General features: G+C 33.3%; 1 protein-coding gene across 1 annotated transcript; it reads left to right on the forward strand.

The window, feature by feature from the left end:
• Positions 1 to 5538: 5538 nt before the first annotated feature.
• On the forward strand, positions 5539 to 15322 carry LOC105176835 (Leucine-rich repeat transmembrane protein kinase). Its single transcript, XM_011099761.3, has 24 exons — positions 5539 to 5855; positions 5969 to 6143; positions 7320 to 7391; positions 7538 to 7606; positions 7721 to 7792; positions 8060 to 8131; positions 8237 to 8308; positions 8620 to 8691; positions 8809 to 8880; positions 8959 to 9030; positions 9111 to 9182; positions 9576 to 9647; positions 9747 to 9812; positions 10056 to 10121; positions 10203 to 10241; positions 10366 to 10421; positions 11037 to 11422; positions 11507 to 11702; positions 12600 to 12743; positions 13151 to 13269; positions 13415 to 13625; positions 13727 to 13967; positions 14304 to 14454; positions 14826 to 15322. Exons 1-24 carry the CDS (start codon positions 5744 to 5746, stop codon positions 15207 to 15209), a joined length of 3063 nt encoding a protein of 1020 aa, XP_011098063.1. The 5' UTR covers positions 5539 to 5743; the 3' UTR covers positions 15210 to 15322.
• Positions 15323 to 23144: the final 7822 nt, after the last annotated feature.

The raw sequence follows: 23144 nt of genomic DNA on the forward strand, positions 1-23144 counted from the left end.
TTAAATATTTAATTTGATGGGAGAATAAGAATTTGGTCAGTTCAAAAATGAAGGCAGACATAAGTGCCAGTTGTTCTTCTATTTCCTCCTCTTCTTTATCATGAAAATTGGCCCCATGTGGGAAGGAATTTGGTCTCTATCCATCACACATATTCTTTAGCTTTTTCTTTTTCTTTTGTAAAAATAAAAGTTTGTAAAAAAATCTGATGGAGTGGATGAAAAGTTTAAAAATAAATTGTCCACTTAGTCAATAAGACAAATTAGAAAATTTTAAAAAATAAAGAAAATTATAATTTTTAGTCCACAAAGGCATTTCGATTAGTTCACCACAAAAAATGGATGGAGACCTAACGGAGACTAACAGAATAGGCTAATTGTTAGACGATAGTTAAAATCAGGACGGTATTAGTAATTTTTTTGAAACAACGAGGGGGTATTCGTAATTATACCAAATTTTAGGGGAGGCTGTTATAATATACCCTAATTATTATTGTTAAAAGTAAAAATCATGGCGATTATTAATTATCCACCGCTACAACATCTATTAGCCGTTATTTTTCTAAACGAGGCCAAAACATTATCTACAATTAAAACTATGGCAAATGTTGATTAATCAAGATCAAAACTTAAATTTTCATATCAATTTTGTTTGATCGGAATAGATAATATTAGTTTGCCATGTCTTCTAAACTGTTGTGATTTATAATATAAGGAATAGGATATATTTTTGTTGTAATAAGTATCCCATCGACAGGGGTATACAATATTCACCTAGAAAATAACAAGAATAACCCTTTATTAGCACTAAAGTTCCACTGAACGGGTTAGAATTCACGTCTTTTACATCAGGTCCGATCGTTCAACCTGCTCGCGCTGTCCCAGAAACCAGTTCAGCGGCCCGAGATATGAACCATGGATCCCTGACAACTCATGGCTTGAGGTGGTGCCACGTGGACCAAGTTTGTACGAATACATGGTTCTATAAATACCTCCAACTGTTTGTATTCACAGTAAGATACATTCCATCGCTTTCTACAACATACAATACCTTGATTATTTTCTACCATCTTAATTGAGGACCACCCAACGAAATTTGTAAACTAACACATAATGCCCACCATTCCGCTTTGTTGTTTGTAGTAAATCCAATGTTTAATGCAAACCCCCAAATGAAGTTCCTTTCTCTAATGGGAAAATTATAATTTATCCCCGTTTGATATGAGAAATAAGCAAAAAATTTCTATAGAAAATAAATAACAAATTATCTCCCGTGTTTTGAAAAATAAAGTAAATTATCCTTCTATCTAAACTATTGATAGAGGGAATTTGCTCATTCTTTTTTTATACAGATTTATTTGCTCGTTTCACATATCGTAGGGGATAAATTCTATTTAATCCTTCTCCAAGGGTTACATATAGAAATTAATAGGTTTCTTTTGAAAAATTAAGTCATTTCTTAATTTTCAAATAAACCAAAAATGGGGATTTTAGTTTAGTTAATAAGTGATCTTGTCTAGGATGCAAAAACTTGCTCAACATACTGGTCCGTGTCCCACATCATTTATTAATGAAAAATTTGAGTTGTTTATGTTTTAAGATTTTCATCCTTCATAAGGAATTAAAATACCATCTCTAGAAAAGGATAATTTTAAATAAAATTTACAATTTTAGCCTCCATATTTTAATATTGATTGATTGCATTTATAAGGATTGATTGGAAAAATTTTGTCCAAAGTTGACTAAATGCAAAGGGTACTCATTCAAAAAATTATGGACCACAACATTCATATTTAATTGCAATATTAATGCCATTATTGGTAGAAATGCCTATAAAAATCAAGAAAAAAGGGGGGGGGGGATTTTTTTTTATTTTTAATATCAACAAATTCAATACATTTTGATTAACGAAGGGATTTATTTGTTAGACAAAAACAAACCTCAAGAGTGCTAGATATAATTTCCCAAATCATAGGGGGTTTACGTGTAATTACACCAAACGTCATGGGAGGAAAGTGTAATTATTCTATATTTTTATGTACTAATATGCCCTATGGATTATTTGCATTACCCACATTTCGATTAAAAAAAAAACAAAATTAGTAAGGGTAAAGTAATTTCTACCTCATTATTTAGGGATTATATATTATTTTTCATTTAAGAAGAGTATTTATAATTTTTCAAACAATTAAAGAGTATCTGTAACTATACCAAATCTTATAGGAGGTAGCTATGAGTAACCTAACGTATTTTTGTACAAAATGCATTGAAATTACAATTCTATATATAACATCGTATTTGTAATTATATCAGATCTAAAGAAAAACAGCTAGTAATTTATATCTTATTATCTACGGACTACATAATTATTTTTTTAATTTATGAAAGATATTTACAATTTTTTAAATAACTAAAAGATATCCGTAATTGTATCAAATCTCATGGAAGGTAGTTATAAATTACCCTAAATATTTTTCTACAAAATGCATCACAATTATAATCCTATGTAACGACATATTTGTAATTATTTCTTTATTTTTTTCATATTTTTTAATTGTCTTTTTTTAGCAGAAGATTGTAAATCATAAACATTATGTACACCTTTACGTGTTATTCAGGGTATCAAGACACATGGATTCTTTTACCTTGGACAACACTACAGCGGTTTGGATTCAAAATTTTTTAAGGATAATTACACGTTCATCTTTAAAAATTTTGTGTAATTACATATAAATTTTGTATAATTTGGATAATTACTCCTAGTACTCTTAATGTTTTCTTTTATCTAACAAATAAGTCTCTGCGTTAGTCGAGATTCACTGAATTTATAGATATTAACAAAAAATTTGGAAAAAATTCTATATATACCTCCGGTTGACTTACTACTAATTTATTGCAGGTCAGACAAAAATATTGTTTGACCTACAATAAATCAGTAATAAGTCAATTAATGGTAAATATTAATTTTTATTTATTTATTTTTGTTAATAAATTCAATGAATTTTGATTAACGTATGGACTTATTTATTAGATGAAAGCAAACCTCAAAAGTGCTAAATATAATTTTTCAAACCATAAAAAATTTAGGTGTGATTACACCAAATATCAGAAGAGGAGACTGTAATTATCCTATTTTTTTTTATTTATATTGGACCAGGTACTGTATACATAATTGAGTGTGTATGATTTAAAAAAAAAATTCCCATGATTTCTTCAATGTATAATTATTTTTTCATAAATATTTAACATGTATATAATATATATAGACACTAATTGTCTTATTTTAGCTTCTTTTTCCATTTAAGTGATATTCTCTCTATTTCAAAATTAAGGCTTAATTATTTTATTATTATAATAAATAAATGAATTTTATAAATAATTTATTTATAATATATAATAAAAATATGTCGAGTCGTGGATGTAATTCGCGACTCAACATTAAAAATATATATATTTTTTAAAAAAATAAATCTTATTACAAAAAAGATAAATTAATTTAAAATAGAAAAGTATACGTCGCTATTAAAAAATAACTTTCCATATATTATAAATGCTTACGATTTAAAAATCATGATACACAAATATTATTTACTTTTAATCATAATTAATTGACATTTGTTATGATTTTAGTTATAATCAAAATATTAATTCGTCATAATAATTTTTAGAATAAATTACAATAACTTCTCTTGATATTTGGCATAATTACAAATACTATCTCGTTGTTTAAAACTACAAATACTTCCTAATATTTGATGAAAGTATGCAATCCTTGAATGGATGTATGAAATTGTCAACTTTATTCTTATTATATTTTTTTTTAAATAAAAAATCAAACAGAGTGGATCGAAAAATTTTAAAAAATATAAAAAAAATTATCCACTTAGTCCATAAAAAACCAGAAAATTATAAAAAATAAAAAAATTATAACTTTTAATCCATAAGGACATTTTAGTCAGATTACCACAAACAAATGGATAAAAACCTAACCGATTAAACCAATTTTTAGACGGCCGTTAAAATTAGAGAGTATTGGTAATTTTTTAAACGACAGCAGAGTATTTATAATTATGTCAAACCTAAAAAAAAATAGTTGTAATTTACTCTAATTTTTAATTATGACTAATATTTTAATCTCGCTCACAAAAATAACTATCAATAACTATTGTAATTTTATAATATTTGGTGAGATGAGTATCTTTACGTATAAACATCCATGCAGTTCTATTTTTTTTTTTTTTAAATAATAATTTCTGAACACCCCACCACATGCAGTACTGTTTGCAACCGCGTAAACCAGATATAATAAATGGTCTCATGAACTGTACGGAACACTATTTTGACCTTTTGCGTAAGTTATACACATTAAAAACAGCATTAATTATATTTAGACCCTCCTAAAAATGTAATATTATATTTTTCCTCAAAAATTATATTTACACACTCTGCAAAAAAATCTTCCTTTACACCCGACATCCTTCCGTTAGGATTTGAACAAAAATATTAACACAAAAAAAAATTACATAAATTTTTAATTTTGCTTCTCATTTAATATTTTTATCTTCATAAAGCGACAAATATAATGTATAGTGAAGTTAACATTATTACAGTTTTTTTCTTCTAAGTACAAATCATTATAGGAGAATTTAAACGAGAGCTAAAATTGAGAGTTTATGTCAGTTTCTTGCTAATGTCTCCCAAACCCTAACAAAAGGGGTTCAGGTGTAAATAATGAATTTTTGAAAGTAGTGTAAATATAATTTTAAATTTTTATGAGGGAAAAAGTATAATTTTATATTTTTATAAGGGTCGAAATGTAATTAACCCTTACAAATAATAGCCGCAAAGACATCTCATTCAGCTTTTTATTAATCGTTGATTGGCTATTATTTATTCAGTTGTCTCTCATTCATGAGATTAATGCGTCTACATTAGGTCAAAGTCTCAAATCCATACTCAATAATGCTATCATATATATATATATATAGCATTGAATATTAAATATACCAACCTAAATTTTTATGGCCCACTGCTACTCTTATTTTCTTAATTTTTTCATTTTTGACCAAATCAAGTATTTCTAGTTTACGAGCAATCTGATTTAATCATTGAAAGACTATAAAATCAAAGTCTTACAGCATGATTCTTAGGATTTTCCATTTTGTAGGTCTTTATTCAAAGGTTATATAATCACCTGTCAGGGATGAAAATACAATTTAAGCTAAAAATAGGAATATCGTATTTAAATATTATAAATTAGGATAAATTACGTTCTCCATATTTCGAGTATAATTTTTACTATCATAATATTTTTTACGACCTTTAGCATTTTTTCTTCACAATTTATCTGATTTAGATATCGGAAGAGCTATAACTGCTGTATTTACAATGTGAAATATTCTAGCAACAACCTCGTAAATTCAGTTTAGTATAATAATAGTAGTAGTAAATTATATAGATGTTGGATAGAGACAAATGCAGCAAAAAGTTAAAATGCAATGAAAATCCAAACATAAAAGTCCACCAGAGGCTCAGTTCTGTCCTTCTCTCTCTTCCCTTCCCTCATTGTGGAGTTAGCTTTTCTTTATTATTTCATCAGCACAAGCATAAAAGTCTTGGCCAATCATATTCCCATCTCACGTATTTCACTTCTCTCTCCTAAATTCCAGTGAGAGAGGATGGTTCTGCAGTAACACAGACTGAGCTCACTGAACATCTCCATGCAGATTGGACTCTGAGGAGTAGAATGAAAGAAGTGGGGAATTTCGTCGTGTTTTTCTGCTTCTTCTTGCTGTTCTTGGCCGTATCTGGTTCGGCAGCTTCGCCCAAGAAGCGGCCGCAGCTCCACCAAGATGAAGGTAATTCGAGTATTATTTGATTTTTCAGCTGAAAATAACACCAAGTTTGATTCTTGTTGGGAGCCCAGAAAGAATTTGAGTGTATTTATGAGGAATTTTGGGTTGAATGGCAGTGAGGGCATTGAGAGAGATTGCAAGAAGACTTGGGAAGAAGGATTGGGATTTTAGCAAGGATCCCTGCAGTGGAGAAGGGAATTGGACTGTGGCTCTTACAAGAAAAGGATTTGAGAGCAATGTCACTTGCGATTGCTCTTTTGATCAGAGCTCTACTTGCCATGTTGTTAGCATGTACGTATTCACATTCTGCTCACAGAACCACCGGCAACCAACCCCCCCCCCCCCCCCCCCCCCAAAGAATCAAGAACAAAGAGAAAAAGATACAAAATTTGTAATATAGCTCTGTTTCATTGAAGCTTTTCTTTCTAGGACGTTATTTGCTTGTTTTCAGGTAATCTCCAATTTTTGTGTGCAGAAGAAAGTTCTCTTTTCTATTTTGAGTTTGCTCTATTTGTCTTTCTGTATAGGGGAAATTAGATTATGTGTCTGTGTCTGTGTGGTCATTGGATGGATGGTAGAAGTAAGGGTGAGAAGTTTTTGTTTGATGGTCTTAAATGTGGACATGGTGTGTGGTGCTGTGAAAAGTATTCCTCTATGGCCGGAGTTGTAGAGGTGCTCTCTAGAGCAATGGGTTGACTGACTATTCAGTCAACAGGTGATGAGTCAGCTGTTGACTTTCTTGACTGTTCATTTAAGCATCCAGCTGTACAATGGTGGGCTGAGGGTCCTTCCTGTCTGAGAGCCCCACACCTTAGTTATTTTACTTTAATGAATAAAAATATTCTTGTCTTGTCTTGTCTTGTTTTGAGTTTTTAATTAAAGCAATGATGTGATTATCTTTTTTCTCATTCTATCTTTTGTTGTGTTGTTGGGGGTGGGGACGGGGGTTTGAGGGTATTTTTCATAGTACTAACTTATTTAGATACTCTAACTGTAATGTATCTTACTTCTTATAGCAAAACAATTGGCATAACAATCTTGAATTGATCAGTTGTTGGAAGAAAAATAAATGTAAGGTGATGGTATTTTTGTTGGTTGTGTTGGATCGGATCCATGAGTTTGATTATGGAAGAGCTATCCGTGTGATGCTATTGATTCTTATGCCAAAGTTTTATAACTTTTGTGTTCAATATTCGAGACTAACGTGGTTCTGAACTGAGGGTCATCTGCAATGATGATACTAAAACCTACCAAGATTGAGAAGAGTTACGTGCACTTTTTAATATTCTAAATCACGGACTATGAATTTTAAAATTTCTTGTTTAAGAATGACAGCATTATCAACTCAAAGTCATGATTGTTCTTCAAGCGCCCATGTACACTACTCTATACCTTTGCTTCTTTACTGAATGTTGGTTGGATGGTGCAACAAGTTGTTTCTAACTTTGCCATATTAAACTGGTGTAGAGATTTGAAAGCACAGAATCTAACAGGAGGTGTTCCACAAGAATTTGCCAAGCTTCGGCATCTTACACATTTGTGAGTCACGATCACTTAAATTACGTTCTACTAGGCCACAATCTTATTTTGAGTCTGTTTGTGCTTGAACAAGGATAGTTCCTATTGTTGCTGGAGGCGACAAAGTAGCTCCATCTGCTTGAACATTTCATTCTTGTGCTCCGCAGGGATCTTAGTCGCAATTACCTTAATGGTACCATACCTCTTCAGTGGGCTAAAATGGGCTTGGTTGATGTGTACGTAATTCCATAGCTTCTGGATTTTACTCCATTCTTGAGAAATACTTTCTTCCACTCATAGTATCAAATGTATCCCATTTTGTTCTCTTTTTCCTTATTGAATATGTGCAGGTCCTTTATGGGAAACAGATTGTCTGGTTCATTTCCGAAGGTTTTTACCAGAATGACCACCCTTGTCAACCTGTATGATGCAATCTCTTTTAATTTTCTCCACTAATTTATCTTATCTTTTATAGCATGTAACAAACAGAATTGCCCAAATGCTCTTAGTATTCCAATTACTTTACACTGTTAGACTCAAACCTGTAACAACAAAGTTCTGTGTTACTCATGTACTGTCAAGAAACTATCAACTCTCAACCATTATTCTTAAGTTATTATGCTGTTTGGTTTAAACTGCAAATTTGTATTACATCTGTTTTGGATTAAGCTAGAAATTTCTATATGCAGGAGTCTTGAGGGGAACCAATTTTCTGGACCCATTCCTTCAGAGATCGGACTCTTGGTGAATTTACAAAAACTGTAAATGTTTTTAGCACTTATTCTCAATTCCAATTCTTGAAATTTGCTTCCAGTTTCCTTCAGAATTGGCCTAATTAATGTTCTACTTCTGTCTCACCTTTTCAGCATTTTATCATCGAATGCATTCACTGGCGATTTACCTGTGACACTTGCCAAGCTGACCTCCTTGACTGACTTGTGAGTTCTGTACCTGTTCATTTCGAGTCTCTTTTTCAATATGAGTCCTGCAATTAAACTTGGATTTAGCATCATCAGTCCGCTCCAGATTAAATTTACTTCTCTTATAAAATAAAAGAAAGTAAGGCACTAAACAGTTGATGTATTCTTTCGAGTGGTTAGTTTTGCTTTCACAATATACATTTTCTTCTGCGGTTTGAATCTTCTTTCCAAATGCAAAGTTACTCTAAATTAGTCAATGCTCCAGCTAGTATATATCATTCTTCACATGAAACATTTGTATATGAGTGTGAATATCTTTGAATTTCTAGGAGGATAAGCGACAATAACTTCACAGGAAAAATTCCGGATTTTATCAGCAGCTGGAAACAAATCGAAAAACTGTAAGTTGCCTTGTCCTTTCTCAAGTGTTGACTAGTAATTCAGGAAGCTCCCAATGAAATGTCTGAGTGGGCAAGATTGCCGATATTGACATGGTTAACCTTGTACAAATAACACAGGCACATGCAAGGTTGTTCCCTTAAGGGCCCGATTCCTTCTTCCATCTCTACCCTGACAAGCTTAAGTGACTTGTGAGTGACTTAAGATCATCTCCGTAGGTTCTTGATTATGAAGGATGCACTGGTTTTAACTTCATTTATGACTTTCAGGAGAATCAGTGATTTAACAGGTGGAGGATCGACTTTTCCCCCACTAAGCAATATGAAGTCCATGAAAGTCCTGTGAGTTTAAAACTCTTCCCTCCATCAAATAATATGGAAATGCTTCGACCTGAGATTACTAAACTCCAAACTCTCCATAGGATACTGAGGAGTTGCTTAATACATGGAGAGATCCCTGACTATATTGGAGATATGAAAAAATTGAAAAATCTGTAAGTATTTTTGACTTTGTGCCGCTTGGTTCCTTCAAGCCCTCATAGTGCAAAGATTACATTAAATACGTTCCTCGGGTTGATCTGTTTCTCTATGCCAAAACTTTAAACTATCACATATTACAGAATGAGCCTCTCCAAGACACAAATCCATGATCCTGACTAATAAAAGGCATTTGTCCCAAAGAGCGAGAATGCACAATGTTCTATTTTGTTGCCGACACTCGTATTTGGATTTATCTTTTTCAATGATACTGACTAAAGTGAAAAGTTGAAGCAAGAGTTTATTCACAATAAAGAAAATTACATATAATGGCATTCAACATTTCCGTAGTCTGATATTCTACTATATTTGATGTCAAGAAATCTTATATTGAGCTTTTGCATATGTAGGGACCTTAGCTTTAATAATTTGACTGGAGAAATTCCTGCTTCTTTCTTCCATCTTACAAAAGTGGATTTTATGTAAGTACAGTTATTCTTTTTGGGTTTACCATACCTTTATTCTTTACTTGATCAGCAAATACTGATGCTGAATTAACAACTACGATTTCTGTGTTGCAGGTATTTGACAAGAAATAGACTTACTGGACGAATTCCGAGTTGGATTTTAGCAAGAAACAAGAATGCGTAAGTATCCTTTTCCAAACATATTAGGGTTTCTTTTTCCCGGCTTTCTGAGGCCTTATGCCAGACTATCATAATATTATGGTATCCCTAATTTGATTCAATTGTTTGTGCTAATTAATTTCAGCTACAATTATGTAAAAAGAGAACCACATTTTATAAGAAATTAACAAACTTTTGACCTTTTCTGTTAACAAAGTGTGAGAGACATTGCTTCTCATATTCATTATGCTATTTCACTTACAGAGATCTGTCCTATAACAATTTTACATTGGATAGCTCAGCACCAGTTGAATGCCCACGAGGGAGTGTGTAAGTACTTAATATATTTTCTGATGAAAATGTTTCTGAATTTTAAATCTGAAATCAAAATTTTGGGCTTATTTGCTTCAGAAATTTGGTGGAGAGCTACTCATCAACACCTAATAAACTGTAAGATTGTACCTTTTATTTTTTTAATTTTCTAAGTGATACTAATAACTATTGCAATGCACTTTTGAGTTTGATAGTTTCATTTCACGATTATGCCAATGATCTTATTTTTCCTTTGGCATAGTGGTAGACATCCGTGCATGAAGCGAGAGTATCCATGTTTGGATCCGAGAAATCAGCGTAAGTATTTTGTTAGTATATGAATTTGCTATGATGGGTAAAAAATTGGTAGGTTTTTTGTTTCTTCCCATGCTATTATTCTTTGATCACTTATTCGTTTTATCTATCTATAACTGTTTACATATAAACTATTGTAAAAGTATGGATTAGCTCAAGAAGGTTCTTTGGAACGTTTAAATTTCCTATTATAACCTTATAATTTATTGATAGTCTTATAATAGGTACAGAAAATAGTTGTAAATTAGGTAAATGAACCTATAACTAGATAATTATACTTATTGCTTCTTATTCCTTTTCTCTTTATTTTATAATTTTTAACATGAAAATCAGAAATTAGAAGCCTTTCAGAATGTCAATGAGCTTGTTCTTTCTCATATGATCCATAACACTTAGGAAAATTTGAGGTAAATAAATAGGTCACTAAAAAGTCTATTGTCAAAATGTATTTGCTCTATATCCACGTAAGAGGATCTAAGAAGACAATTCCTCTTATGTCCTTTTAGGATGGCCGAAAGAATCCATTCGTCTAGCTTTTGATGTTTCCATCAAGTTCCTTATTCTTTGCTAAAATTTGAGTAAGATCATGAAAAATCTTATGTATCTTTCCACTGACAGAGCGTTACTCATTTCACATTAATTGTGGCGGCAAGGAACTGAACATCAATAATAAGACAATATATGATGCTGATTTAGAAGCCAGAGGTGCTTCAATGTATTATTGGAAGCAGAACTGGGCGTTTAGCAGCACTGGGAACTTCATGGATAATGATATCGACTCTGACAACTACATAGAGACCAATGTTTCTATGCTATATAATGTGACTGCACCAGTATCTGAACTATATAGAACTGCACGTGTATCTCCCCTCTCTCTCACGTACTATGGCCTTTGTCTCCTGAATGGAAACTACACTGTTAGGCTCCATTTTGCGGAAATCATGTTTACAAATGACAGTACATTCAACAGCCTTGGTAAGCGCATATTCGATGTCTACTTGCAGGTAAATATGGCACGGAATATTCACACTGTTGCCAAAATGTTTCATGTCAGATTGCTTAGAGTATAGCATATATGATGAATGCAGGGAAAGTTGGTTTTGAAGGATTTTGATATTGCAGCTGAGGCTGGTGGGCCTGGCAGACCCATCATAAAGACTTTCACTGCAGTAGTAACAAGCCACACTCTGAAGATTCATCTTTACTGGGCAGGAAGAGGGACCACAGGCATCCCACAGAGAGGAACTTATGGGCCTCTAATATCAGCCATATCAGTAGATCCAAGTATGTCACCGATGCTTATGTTAAGAATGTTTTTCTTGATTCATGTTAAGCTTTTGCTACTTGTTCGTTATGATGTTGCCAAATTGCTTTACATATGATGATCTAGACCTCCATCTTCTCTTTTGATTGATTTGTAAAGAAAGATCAGATTTACTTCAAGGTCGTGCTTTACATTGTTTCTTTGTTTTTCCTTATCTTGAGGCTTAAGAGTAATATATGGAGAAAACTCTTGAAGTGTGCCTTTATGTTGTCATAAATATTTGTAATTGTTCTTTTGCCTTCTTCTACCAGCTGCTGGTAATACATCCTCTTAAAAGACATTGCCTTCATGATACAGAACATGGTTGTCATCTTAAGAATCATGGGTACTAAATATGCAACGAAGTAAGCAGATTTAAAATCTAGTTTTTTCTTAAAATCGATGCATAGTTGGGGACTCCAGCACGACTATTTCATGAAGATCTATCAGTAAAATCTATTTATTCTCCATGAAAATGTTGCATATTTGATCGATCATTCTCTATTATGAGGAGGCCTCACTTTAGCTGCATTTCCCATGCAAGAGACTGTACTCAATCTTCTTGAGTGAGATTATATACCGTAGTTCATATTTATGGAAGGTTTTCTGTATGTTTCAGGGCAAGTAAAAATGGGCTTAGACCATAGCATCCAAAATTATCATTCTTCTGATTATGTTACTGTTGGAGCTTTCTGGCCTCAAGTTTTAGCTGCAAGTTTACCATTCGGTTGCTCTAGTAAAAGAAATTTAGAAATCAGGACCGCAAAGTTATAATACCATAAATCTGAGAAGAGATAGGGTGTTTGTTACATTTCCTGAGTCTACATGCCAAACTTAAATTCATGAGAATGACAGACGTCAACATTCACTTTATTCAGATTTTAAACCTCCTGTTCATCACAAAAAGTTTAGAACTGCTGTGGTGGCTGGGACAATAGCTGGAGCAGTTTGCTTTCTAACTCTAATCCTATGCTTCATGCATGAAAAAGGCTATCTTGGAGGCAAAATTTCTGCAGATAAAGGTAAAAGTATTCCGAAAAGTTACTGTTTTCTGTATGATTATTTACTACCACGCCTTTCCAAGAATCATAGCAGGTCAAAGAAAATATACTTTGCATAAATAAATTACTATAGCCCTGGGGAAGATCATTCCCTCCCAGTGCGCCTGAAATTCTGTATAGCTTAAGATGTGATTTATGTTTTCTATATATTTTATACGTGACTTTCAAATTTAGCTCAAATATTTTCATTTTTCAATATTTTGCTTTTCCAGCAGTTTCCAGAGCAAGATTCTCATCTTCATGTCAAAGATGTCCTAATTACACCAAACTTTATACACATCAAATAATTAATAGTGCTTATGTGATGTTAGTTAAAGATATTTTGGCTTTTGATTTTCTGATAGAACATGTCATTTTTCCATGGACAGATCTTAGAGGTTTGGATCTGCAAACAGGTTTATTCACATTAAGACAGATCAAGGCTGCAACTAAGAACTTTGATCCTGAAAACAAGATTGGTGAGGGTGGTTTTGGTTCAGTTTACAAGGTACTATAGTGTTCTCATCACAATTTGTGAGTCGATCCTATATTTTCTGCATTGATGGCTTCCTTTAAGCATACTATATCTCCACACTTGTGATCTTCTCCTATTATGTTGACATGGATATTTACTCGTCTCTGCAATGATACAGGGTCTACTGTCAGATGGAACCATAATAGCAGTGAAGCAGCTTTCGTCAAAGTCTAAACAGGGAACACGGGAATTTGTCAACGAAATAGGAATGATATCTGCGCTGCAACACCCAAACCTAGTAAAGCTTTATGGTTGTTGTGTTGAAGGAAATCACTTAATGTTAATCTATGAGTACATGGAAAATAATTGTCTATCCCGTGTTCTCTTTGGTGAGGATCGCTTTCCAATAACCCCAGATTATTGCAGTTATCATAACTAGCTTTTTGACTTGCATCGGGAAGCTTATTATCTTATGTTTCTACTCTAATAGGAAAGGATGCAACACAAAAGCTGAAGTTAGACTGGCCCATGAGACATAAGATTTGCCTTGGCATAGCCAGAGGTTTGGTTTACCTCCATGAAGATTCAAGAGTAAAAATAGTTCATAGAGACATCAAGACCAGTAACGTTTTGCTCGACAAAGATCTGAATGCAAAAATATCTGATTTTGGCCTGGCAAAGCTTAATGAGGATGATAAGACCCATATTAGTACCAGGATTGCTGGGACTATGTAAGTTCCCTCTGAACTTACTTTCACACAGATCTAATATGCTTTTGTTCTTGCAACATTTATAGTTTACACATGAATGAGGGCTGGATTATTGAACCTTAACTTTCGCAACAATTGCAAGGAAGAGATGAAATCATCTTAAATGTTCCACAGCTTACAAAGATTAAGGTGTCAGTTTTAAATACTGAAAATTATTAGAAGCCCGAAAAAAAAATTCTTGACATCTTTTCTGGGGTATTCTACCAAGAAAAACCTCCTACTTAAATACAGCTTTCATGTATCAGAGGGCTCCAGTTCAATCATATACTGAGATGTCATTTTTAACCTGGCTTTCAGAGGTTATATGGCTCCAGAGTACGCAATGCGTGGTTACCTGACTAACAAAGCAGATGTGTACAGCTTTGGCGTGGTTGCACTGGAAATAGTCAGCGGTAAAAGCAACACCAACTACAGGCCAAAAGAAGATTTCGTGTATCTTCTTGACTGGGTACTTACACTTCCCTTCTCTTATCCGGCCGTCTCTTAGTTACAAGATTGTGCCCATTCCATGTAAAATTCTAGCACAACCTGTCGTCTTCGTTGGAGTTTGAAACCCAACCGAACGTGACATTTGACTCACCTTGCATGAATCCATAAAGTCTTACAAGCACCTTCTATCCTAGTAAAAGAAACTTGATCGACAGTGGACGTAGGAGTAATTTTCTCAGTATCTCTTAACATTTGTGCATCTTTGTTTTGTATTTAACTTGCTCCCACACAATGTTTGCAGTATGTCTAGCAATTCGAACTTTCTTAAACCCAAATATACATTTACCTTTTCATGTACCCTTACATCATTTATGTTAACTACATCACCAGGCTTATGTTCTTCAAGAGAGAGGCAGTCTACTGGAGTTGGTCGACCCCGACTTGGGGTCTGCATACTCATCGGAGGAGGCGATGGTGCTGCTGAACGTGGCCCTTTTATGCACCAATGCAGCCCCCACTCTGAGGCCAACAATGTCTCAGGTGGTGAGCATGCTCGAAGGTCGAACCCCTGTTCAGGACTTGCTTTCTGATACTGGATTTTCAACCACTGATTCCAAGTACAAAGCCATAAGAAATCACTTCTGGCAGCACCCCAGCGTAAGTCATAGCATGTCGACAAATGGTCCGTATTCTGACTCATCCCTCTCAAATACAGAAAGGGAAGAAAATGGCATGGTTCAAAGAACTCCTGAAGATGTGCCTGATAAGAACTGAGTAGCATTACTGTTTACCAAGCAATTGTACATAACATATGTAGTCTTCATAGAATACCTTTTTTGTGTGTTCTCTTTGAAAATTTTGGGGACCATAAATACTAATATTATTTAGCTCGCGGTCTCTTTGTTTTACTTGGAAGTTCGACGTTGGATCCACATAGTTTGAGTTGAAAAAGTAAAAAGTATTTTATGTCGTAAATATTTTAATTTTCACAGAGCACACAGGGTATATGTGGTGTACTTTTTTTTCCAAAAGAATGCAAGCAACTCCTTTGGGATATTACGAATGAACAAATTATCACCTATAAAATAAAAATAAACAATTTACCTCTTTATATTTTTTTTATAATGTAGCAATTTACCTCCTTAGAAAGGGAGGTAAATTGATTTATTTTAAAAAGTATATGGAATAAATTGCTATTTTTTTTTATCATAGGAGAATAATTTGTTCATTTACAATATCATAGGGCATAAATTACATTAAGCCCATTTTTTTTTCTTTTTATAGACTAGTTGTTAGAGAAAATTCATAAAAGAAATGAAGAAATAGAAATACACTTGAGGCGCAAATGTCACTTTCCTTAAAGTAATAAGGGTAAATTGCATAATACTCCTGTGTTTTAGTGAAATAACACAAAATTTTCTGTGTTAATTTTATAGGCAAAACCCCCCATATTATTCAAAATACAACAAAAAACCCCTACTTCGTTAGAAACTAATGGAGAGTACTTCGCACGCGCTTATATCGAGTATGCTTCATTTTTTGTCATTTTTTTACTTATTTTAATTTTATAAATGTCCATTTTACCCCTTTTCTTTGACATACAAGAGAAAAACAATTTTTTAAATTATTTTACATATGAAAATATCAAATATTTAGAATATTTATAAAATTTTAAAAATAAAATACATGATTTTTTTTCTAAATATTATTAGTTAATTTAATTATGTGTTGAATATATTTTGAAATTATATCATTTATATAAATTACAATAAATAAATTTACATGATATTTTTTCTTAAATATTAATAGTTAATTTGATCCTGTGTTGAGTATATTTTAAAATCATATTATTTATATAAAAAATAGTAAATAAATTTTAATATTGGAATATCATTTTATTTAAATATAAAAAGTATGTAATTAATTTAATTCATTAAAATTTATAAAATTAAAAAAATAAGAAGAAAGAAAAAGAAACGCAACATCGTCTTCCCCCGAGTGCCCCCACTCCCCTGCATGCCTCTACTTCTAACTCGTGACCTCCGCCTCACTACTATCTCCATGATCGATCTAGGCGGCGATGAGCATCATCGTCCACCCAAATCTGACAGGCAAATTTGGGCGGCGACGTTCTGAGTACCGACGTCCGTCGCCAACCAAACAGTGATGGCCGGTGGAGGTAGAGCAGGTGGCCCTCCACCGGCATATATATATGATATATATACAGTATATATAGTACATATATATGTATTATACAATATTATATTTTTATGAAAAATTTACACATATATATAATTGTAAAAATATATTTTTAAAGTACATAAAATTTGGACTGTTTATTTTTAACTATTTAAGATAAATGATTATTAAAAATTAAGTAGATCTAATGGTTCTGATGCGATTATAGAAGATCCAACGGTCATTATAACAACAACAATTTATAATATATAAGGGTATAATGAAAAATCACAAAAAATTAACGTCGTTAAGCCAAATAAACTGTAAGGGAAGAGTGTGCAAAATTTAGAAAAACATAGGGGGGTTTTGCTTATATTTTTAACACAGGGAGTTTTTAGTTGAATTTTCATAACATGGGGGGGTTTTATGTAATTTTCCCAAGTAATAATTAACCCGTCAATGAATTTGCTAACGAGTTCAAACATAATTTATTTTTAGGATACAACAAGTCAGCATGAAGTTTGCAAATGGCAATTCAAAAACTTCCCTACAAAGCAGACATAAAACTTCAAGTTATATAAATACAGAAATACTAAAACTTATAAGAGTACAAGAAACCACCCTATGCCTAAGGATCGTCACGTCACCATGGTGGCTGTCTATGTGTCACCGCGATCGCGCTGTATTGTTTCCCTCACTATGCGTTTTGCCTCCAGGTTTAAACTGCACGCCAAAATGATGAATGTAGTCTGTCCATGACCAATACCGGCAACTCTCGGCTCCATGTCCAGACTTCATCATGATGCTAATGAAATGTTGCACGCCAATTGTAGGCCACCATCCCCACGAGCTACTTGTTCCACTGCATCCCAACTGCTAATGTGGGTATGCGTTTGTGCCGTTGGTATAGTGGAAAGGGATATTTTCGCCACCTCACACAGAACTACACACGACTTTACTACTTCCGTTATAATGTGCATCACGACGCTCCTCTGTTGGAGCAGGCGGAAGTCTAATGGGGCCCTATATCTCGAGCATGCTAGGGTAATAAGGCTCTGGGTACTGATAGTATCCTCTAACCAAAGGGTACAACTGCAACAAGGTCCATATGAACAAGCATACATTGCCAATTATATACTAATTTGAAATGGCAATTGCTAAGTTGCAGTCATCATATTAGTATTAGAAATAACATGACATACCCGTAACGTTAGTTGGAAAAAATCCACACAAAATATTTCAACATCATAACATATTCCTAGTATCTTAATGATTTTGTGGAACTGACAAAATCGCTCTTTGAATTCATAGAATTTTTGATGGACCTGCTCCCGCGTGTAATGTACCTAAAATATCGCCGTAATTCATGAGCCCAATGAGCCATGTGTGCCTCCGCTCGATGATCGTCTCTCATGGGGGCTCGGGTGTTATCGTCAATGATCATCTACATTAAGCGCTGCTCAATATTCAAATTCAGTGGTCTTTTTGTGGAAATCCAACTCGCTCCAAATATCTGCGATATGCCATGCCTGCACGTCCAAATACAGTTAATAGTATGGATAAAAATGTGACCTCGGTACACATATACAACATTACTAATTTAGATAAAGATCAATTTTACAACTATTAATTTAATTGTTAAAAATGTAAAACATTCAAACACATAATGTACATAATACTTATTACCAAATTAATATCTAGCATAAATTTCCAATATGTTTAGACTATTTGATTAGTTTTTAATACATTACATAGGAGTTAAAAATTGTCCAAACACACCATTCTTAGTTGGGGTGGTTGGCTGCCTATATTTGCATCCCTATGCTATCTCGAAGAGTGTGTTAGGCTTCTACCTCAGTAATGGGATGTCCCCTATGGTAAAACGAATCCATTTTGGGCGGAATGTCTTCATCTGGTTCATTGAATATGATGTCATCTTGAATAAACTTGCGGATGAAGTTGTGAAGTGTGCAATGCGATGACTATATAGACCTGGTGGTAAACAAGATAGCTCAGCATCCTCCATTGCAGTATTTGAAAATGCCTCTTCAATACGCCGAAGCAATGTATAATTACATTACGCAACCTTGAGTGGGCATGGTTAAGCATGTCATGTGGGGTACGACATCGACGACTTTGTCCCTGATACTTAGCTAGGTGATACCTAGTTTCTAGATAAGGAGCCATGAAACATTGGTAGTTTGTGAACCCCGCATCTACTAAATAATACTTACCTGCATGTCAACAAGTCATTATCATAAGGATCACCACTAGTATCATGTATTTTAGAACAAGAGATAAAGTGACGTACTGGCTTATCAATTACATTACTCACCGGTGGGAGGAAAATGAAAAGTCGGGTCCTGTGATACTGCATGGTCCAATATATGGGCATCGGCTGCACTACCTTCATGCCCAACATATACGTAAGTGAAATTCATATCGAAATCACATATTGCTAATACGTTTTGTGCTAGGTGGCCTTTTCGCGAGCGATAATAATTTTGGTCTAATAATGATTTTACATGGATAAAATATTGTTATTCAACAACTTGCCTAAATTATGTTTGTGTCGACTAACGATCATCGTACACCAATGAACAAGATCGAGTATCCCTTAAAGTATGAATTGAAGTTTGGATTAGTGGCCACCCTCGGATGTGTTTCTATAAAATTTGGCCGAGTTATTAGTTCTGGTGCCACAACTCACAAGACAGAAGGTGCCACAACTCACAAGACAGAAAGCACTGGGTGGAATCTATGACAATAGTCTCTAGGGAGTGTTGAAACCGCTTCATATTGTCGCCTTGTCTTTTATCCATGCCAACCGTCTGCATAGAGTGGCAACCTCTTCGATTGAGCTGACTCTAGTAGTTTGACCATGAGGTAGCAACACCACAGAAGTCAATGCATCAACTAAAGCATAAAAACATAATTTGGTCATTCGAATGTTGTCAAAAAATCGTCCAGTGTGTGGGGTTGTCATGATCTCCACAATCTACCTTTCTCCTTGCAATGCAGAGGTGTTACGTGGCATATTTTTCTTAAATAACTTTGGGCATATTAGATCTCTAAAACCGTAAAATTCTTTCGGGTCATCAGATTCGTTCTTGGAGTTCTTGGCGTCCCCATGCTGTCGCTAGCGGAGTTAGTTTCACACCCAGGTCTCGTGCTCTTGCTTACCATATTTATGTGATATGTTGTGTAGGAAAAAAAAAAAACCACAATGGTCGTTCTTTAGAAAGACCAGAGACGTGGACATTGAAAACTAAATGTTATTGCCAAGATACTGGTAAGATTACAGTCTACATACTCAAGCAAAAACATACATAAGGAATACACATAAAACAATCCATATTCAGATAAATGTTATCCCAGGGTACTTAAACATTTACTTTCCCACCGAGTACAACCAACAGAGTTTATTCTCATCAGACGGAGAAAAATTATTTGCATGCTATGACTGTGAAAACGCTCTAACGCGATGGTGAAGATGACGGCCGACAGATCTATAAACTTTGTTAACCTCTACCCGCCACTCAATAGATTCAGTAGCTTTATGCCTAGTGCGATCAATCTTTCTTTGGAGTGACTCATTTAATCAGTCCATGGTCTCACACTTCTTTGACTGCAACTCACTCATCCCTTGCCGTATAGGACGATGGCTACTAGACGGTGACCTGTAGCTCGATTATGGCGGCGATGAGAAGTACTCGTCTATCGATGACATGGAAGGTGATTAAGAGAATGTTGTATCCTCATAGTTATCTCTTGACCGATGACTACTTGAATGAGCCATCGCCATTGTTCATTGTCAAGGTCGTCTGTAATATCGATTGCACGAGGCGGCTGCGTGGAGGAACACGCGATACCCCCCGTTTGTGGTGTTTCGTGCGAACATTTGAGTACATATGTCAACGTGTGGTACCCCATGTTCAACTATTTTTCTATATTCTGAATTTTTTACGTTCATACAAATTTGAGGGAATGTGTTTAATTTTGACAAAATTAGGACCAACTGCTATACTAAATTCCACTGTGCATAAATAGGGTATACAATAAATATAGAACTTAAAAATAAAATCATGTTTACCTGATACAACTCCTCTATATGTCCTGCATTGTCTGTTATAGTATTCCATTCCGAGTCCCATCCCCACCCAGTCCCTTGTTAAGAATGTCATTCAAGAGGCCATGCACGACTCATTCTGTTAACTTTGCCCTTCAGTTGGACTGTCGTAAACACACAACCTAGACTCATCACCAAGTTCATCCTCTCGGTTATACGAGCCTACACAAAAGGTGAAAATATTGATGATTGAACTCGGTGACTGATGAACTCCTCATGCATGAACTCGATGAGCACTCATTCCATTTGCATGTTCCATAAGATTTTCTCTGAACAAGATGGCTATGTCGAACCTATGGTAGTTGGGTGTTGCATTTTTGTGGGTTCACGTATATGTCAATGTGTCGTCACAATTAACTTACACTCATTTTTATGTTAATAAGAAAAAAACATGCAAGTGATACAAATATAAGTACTTTACTTATAAAATAAATTAGTATAAGTACTTTATTTTGAAAAGTTAACTTCAAACCCAAATAATACGAATTGAACAACTATGAAATTTACTTTAAATCATATTATTTAAGTTGCAACATACTCCTTTAAATTTAAAAACTTATTGTATAATAAACCCAATATATACCTCAAAAATGTTTTACAAGCTTTTTTTTTCTTTTTTACCAAATTTATAGATTATTGTCAATTTGATGTTGACCATCTTTCTTATTACGAGCATATATTTAAGTGGTCATACTTATTTTCTGTTAATAATATTTCTTTATATATAATTTAAATTTTAGTAAACAAAGGGGAATCACTTTTACACATGGGAAAAAAAGTTCACCCATCAAATTAATCATTATTAAATAGAATATTTTTAAAATTTATTGATGGACATATATAATCATATTCATGTTATATTTTAATTTTTTTATTTTTTCTTTAAAAGTCATATTTAATTTTTATTTTATATGTCTTCATATATAATTTAAATTTTAGTAAAAAGAAAATAAAGAAATATTGAAGCAAGACATGTTAACAACATCATGTGACTTAAATCATGTATAAAAAAATTATCATATTTAAGAAATGTAACCTTGAATGTGGTGTAAAATCATAACATAAATTAAATATAACAATAAGAATTTACTTTTTAATAGCAAGTACATATAATTCTTTAAAAATGGTAGTACACACATATTTATCAACTTGATTGAACATAATTCCTACACATGTAAGTTCTATTGAGTATACCTCATTTAGCAAAACTACATAACATGCTTAAGTGAACATCAAATGCCCTAGGTGGATGCAAATATGTTAATTATCACAAACACATTATGAAAAATAATACAAGGCATTTAGAAAAACTTCATCTAGATAAATTACTTCAAGAATTAATTAAAATAATTAATAACAAAAAATTATGTGGAGTATTAATAATAGTTAAACAAGACCACAATGTACTTTCCCAAAAAGTATTTCAAAGAATAAAAACATCATAGATAGCGGTCCTAACCCACTACTTATAATTGCGAGTTTCACAAGTTAGTAGTTTATAGTACATGCTAATGATCAATATTTCCTTGACAATGACTTGATTAAGAATAACTTAATTCCTATGAAATCCTATTATTTTGAATCAAACCACTCTATACATGTATAAACTTTGAGTACATCTTATACCTATTATCTAGAAACATCACATAACATGTTTGCATAATCGTAAAATGATCTGTAAGTGTATGCAAAATATGTCATACTATTAACCACAACTACATTACTAAATATAGTACTAAGGATTATAAATAAATTTGATATGATCAACACATCGGGCTTAAACAAGACGTCCATTTGTAATTTAAGTTGCATTTAAATCAAATTCCATTCATGACATAGGTAGGTTAAACAAGACGTTCATTTGTTATTTAAGCTGCATTTAAATCCATAAATTTGGTACTTTTAGAGCCATTAACATTTTACTTAAAATTCCACTGTTCTTGTAATTGCGACCATAATACACCTATATCTCATTTTCTATTTATATCAGCCTCAAATTTTCAAATTTATAATGCTAATACAGTGAACAAGCAATCAAATTAAACATCATAAAAAAAACATACACAACGAAATTCAAAAATGGAGAGGCAAGCTTAAATACTATACGAACAACCCAAAATACCAACACCCTAAGCTCAAACATTGTGCTAAAATAATCAATGAGTACCTCTTTAAGTTAAAACACTAATAATAGTTCTATTGTAGAAGAATAGGCGACCGGCTATGAAAAGTAGAATGCAAGAGATGGTGGATGACTTCAACACTCTTACGTGGACGAAAACTCTTAGACAACCAAGTTACCAGACACTACCCCCTCCATCCACACTCTAATAGCAATATCAGTTATAAAAGCTTGAATAAAGTATTCTCTATCACACTCTATATGCTATATATAAAGTGTA

Source organism: Sesamum indicum, linkage group LG13 (genome assembly GCF_026168435.1).
Source record: "Sesamum indicum cultivar Baizhima isolate 11 linkage group LG13, ASM2616843v1, whole genome shotgun sequence".
NCBI classification, from domain to species: domain Eukaryota; kingdom Viridiplantae; phylum Streptophyta; class Magnoliopsida; order Lamiales; family Pedaliaceae; genus Sesamum; species Sesamum indicum.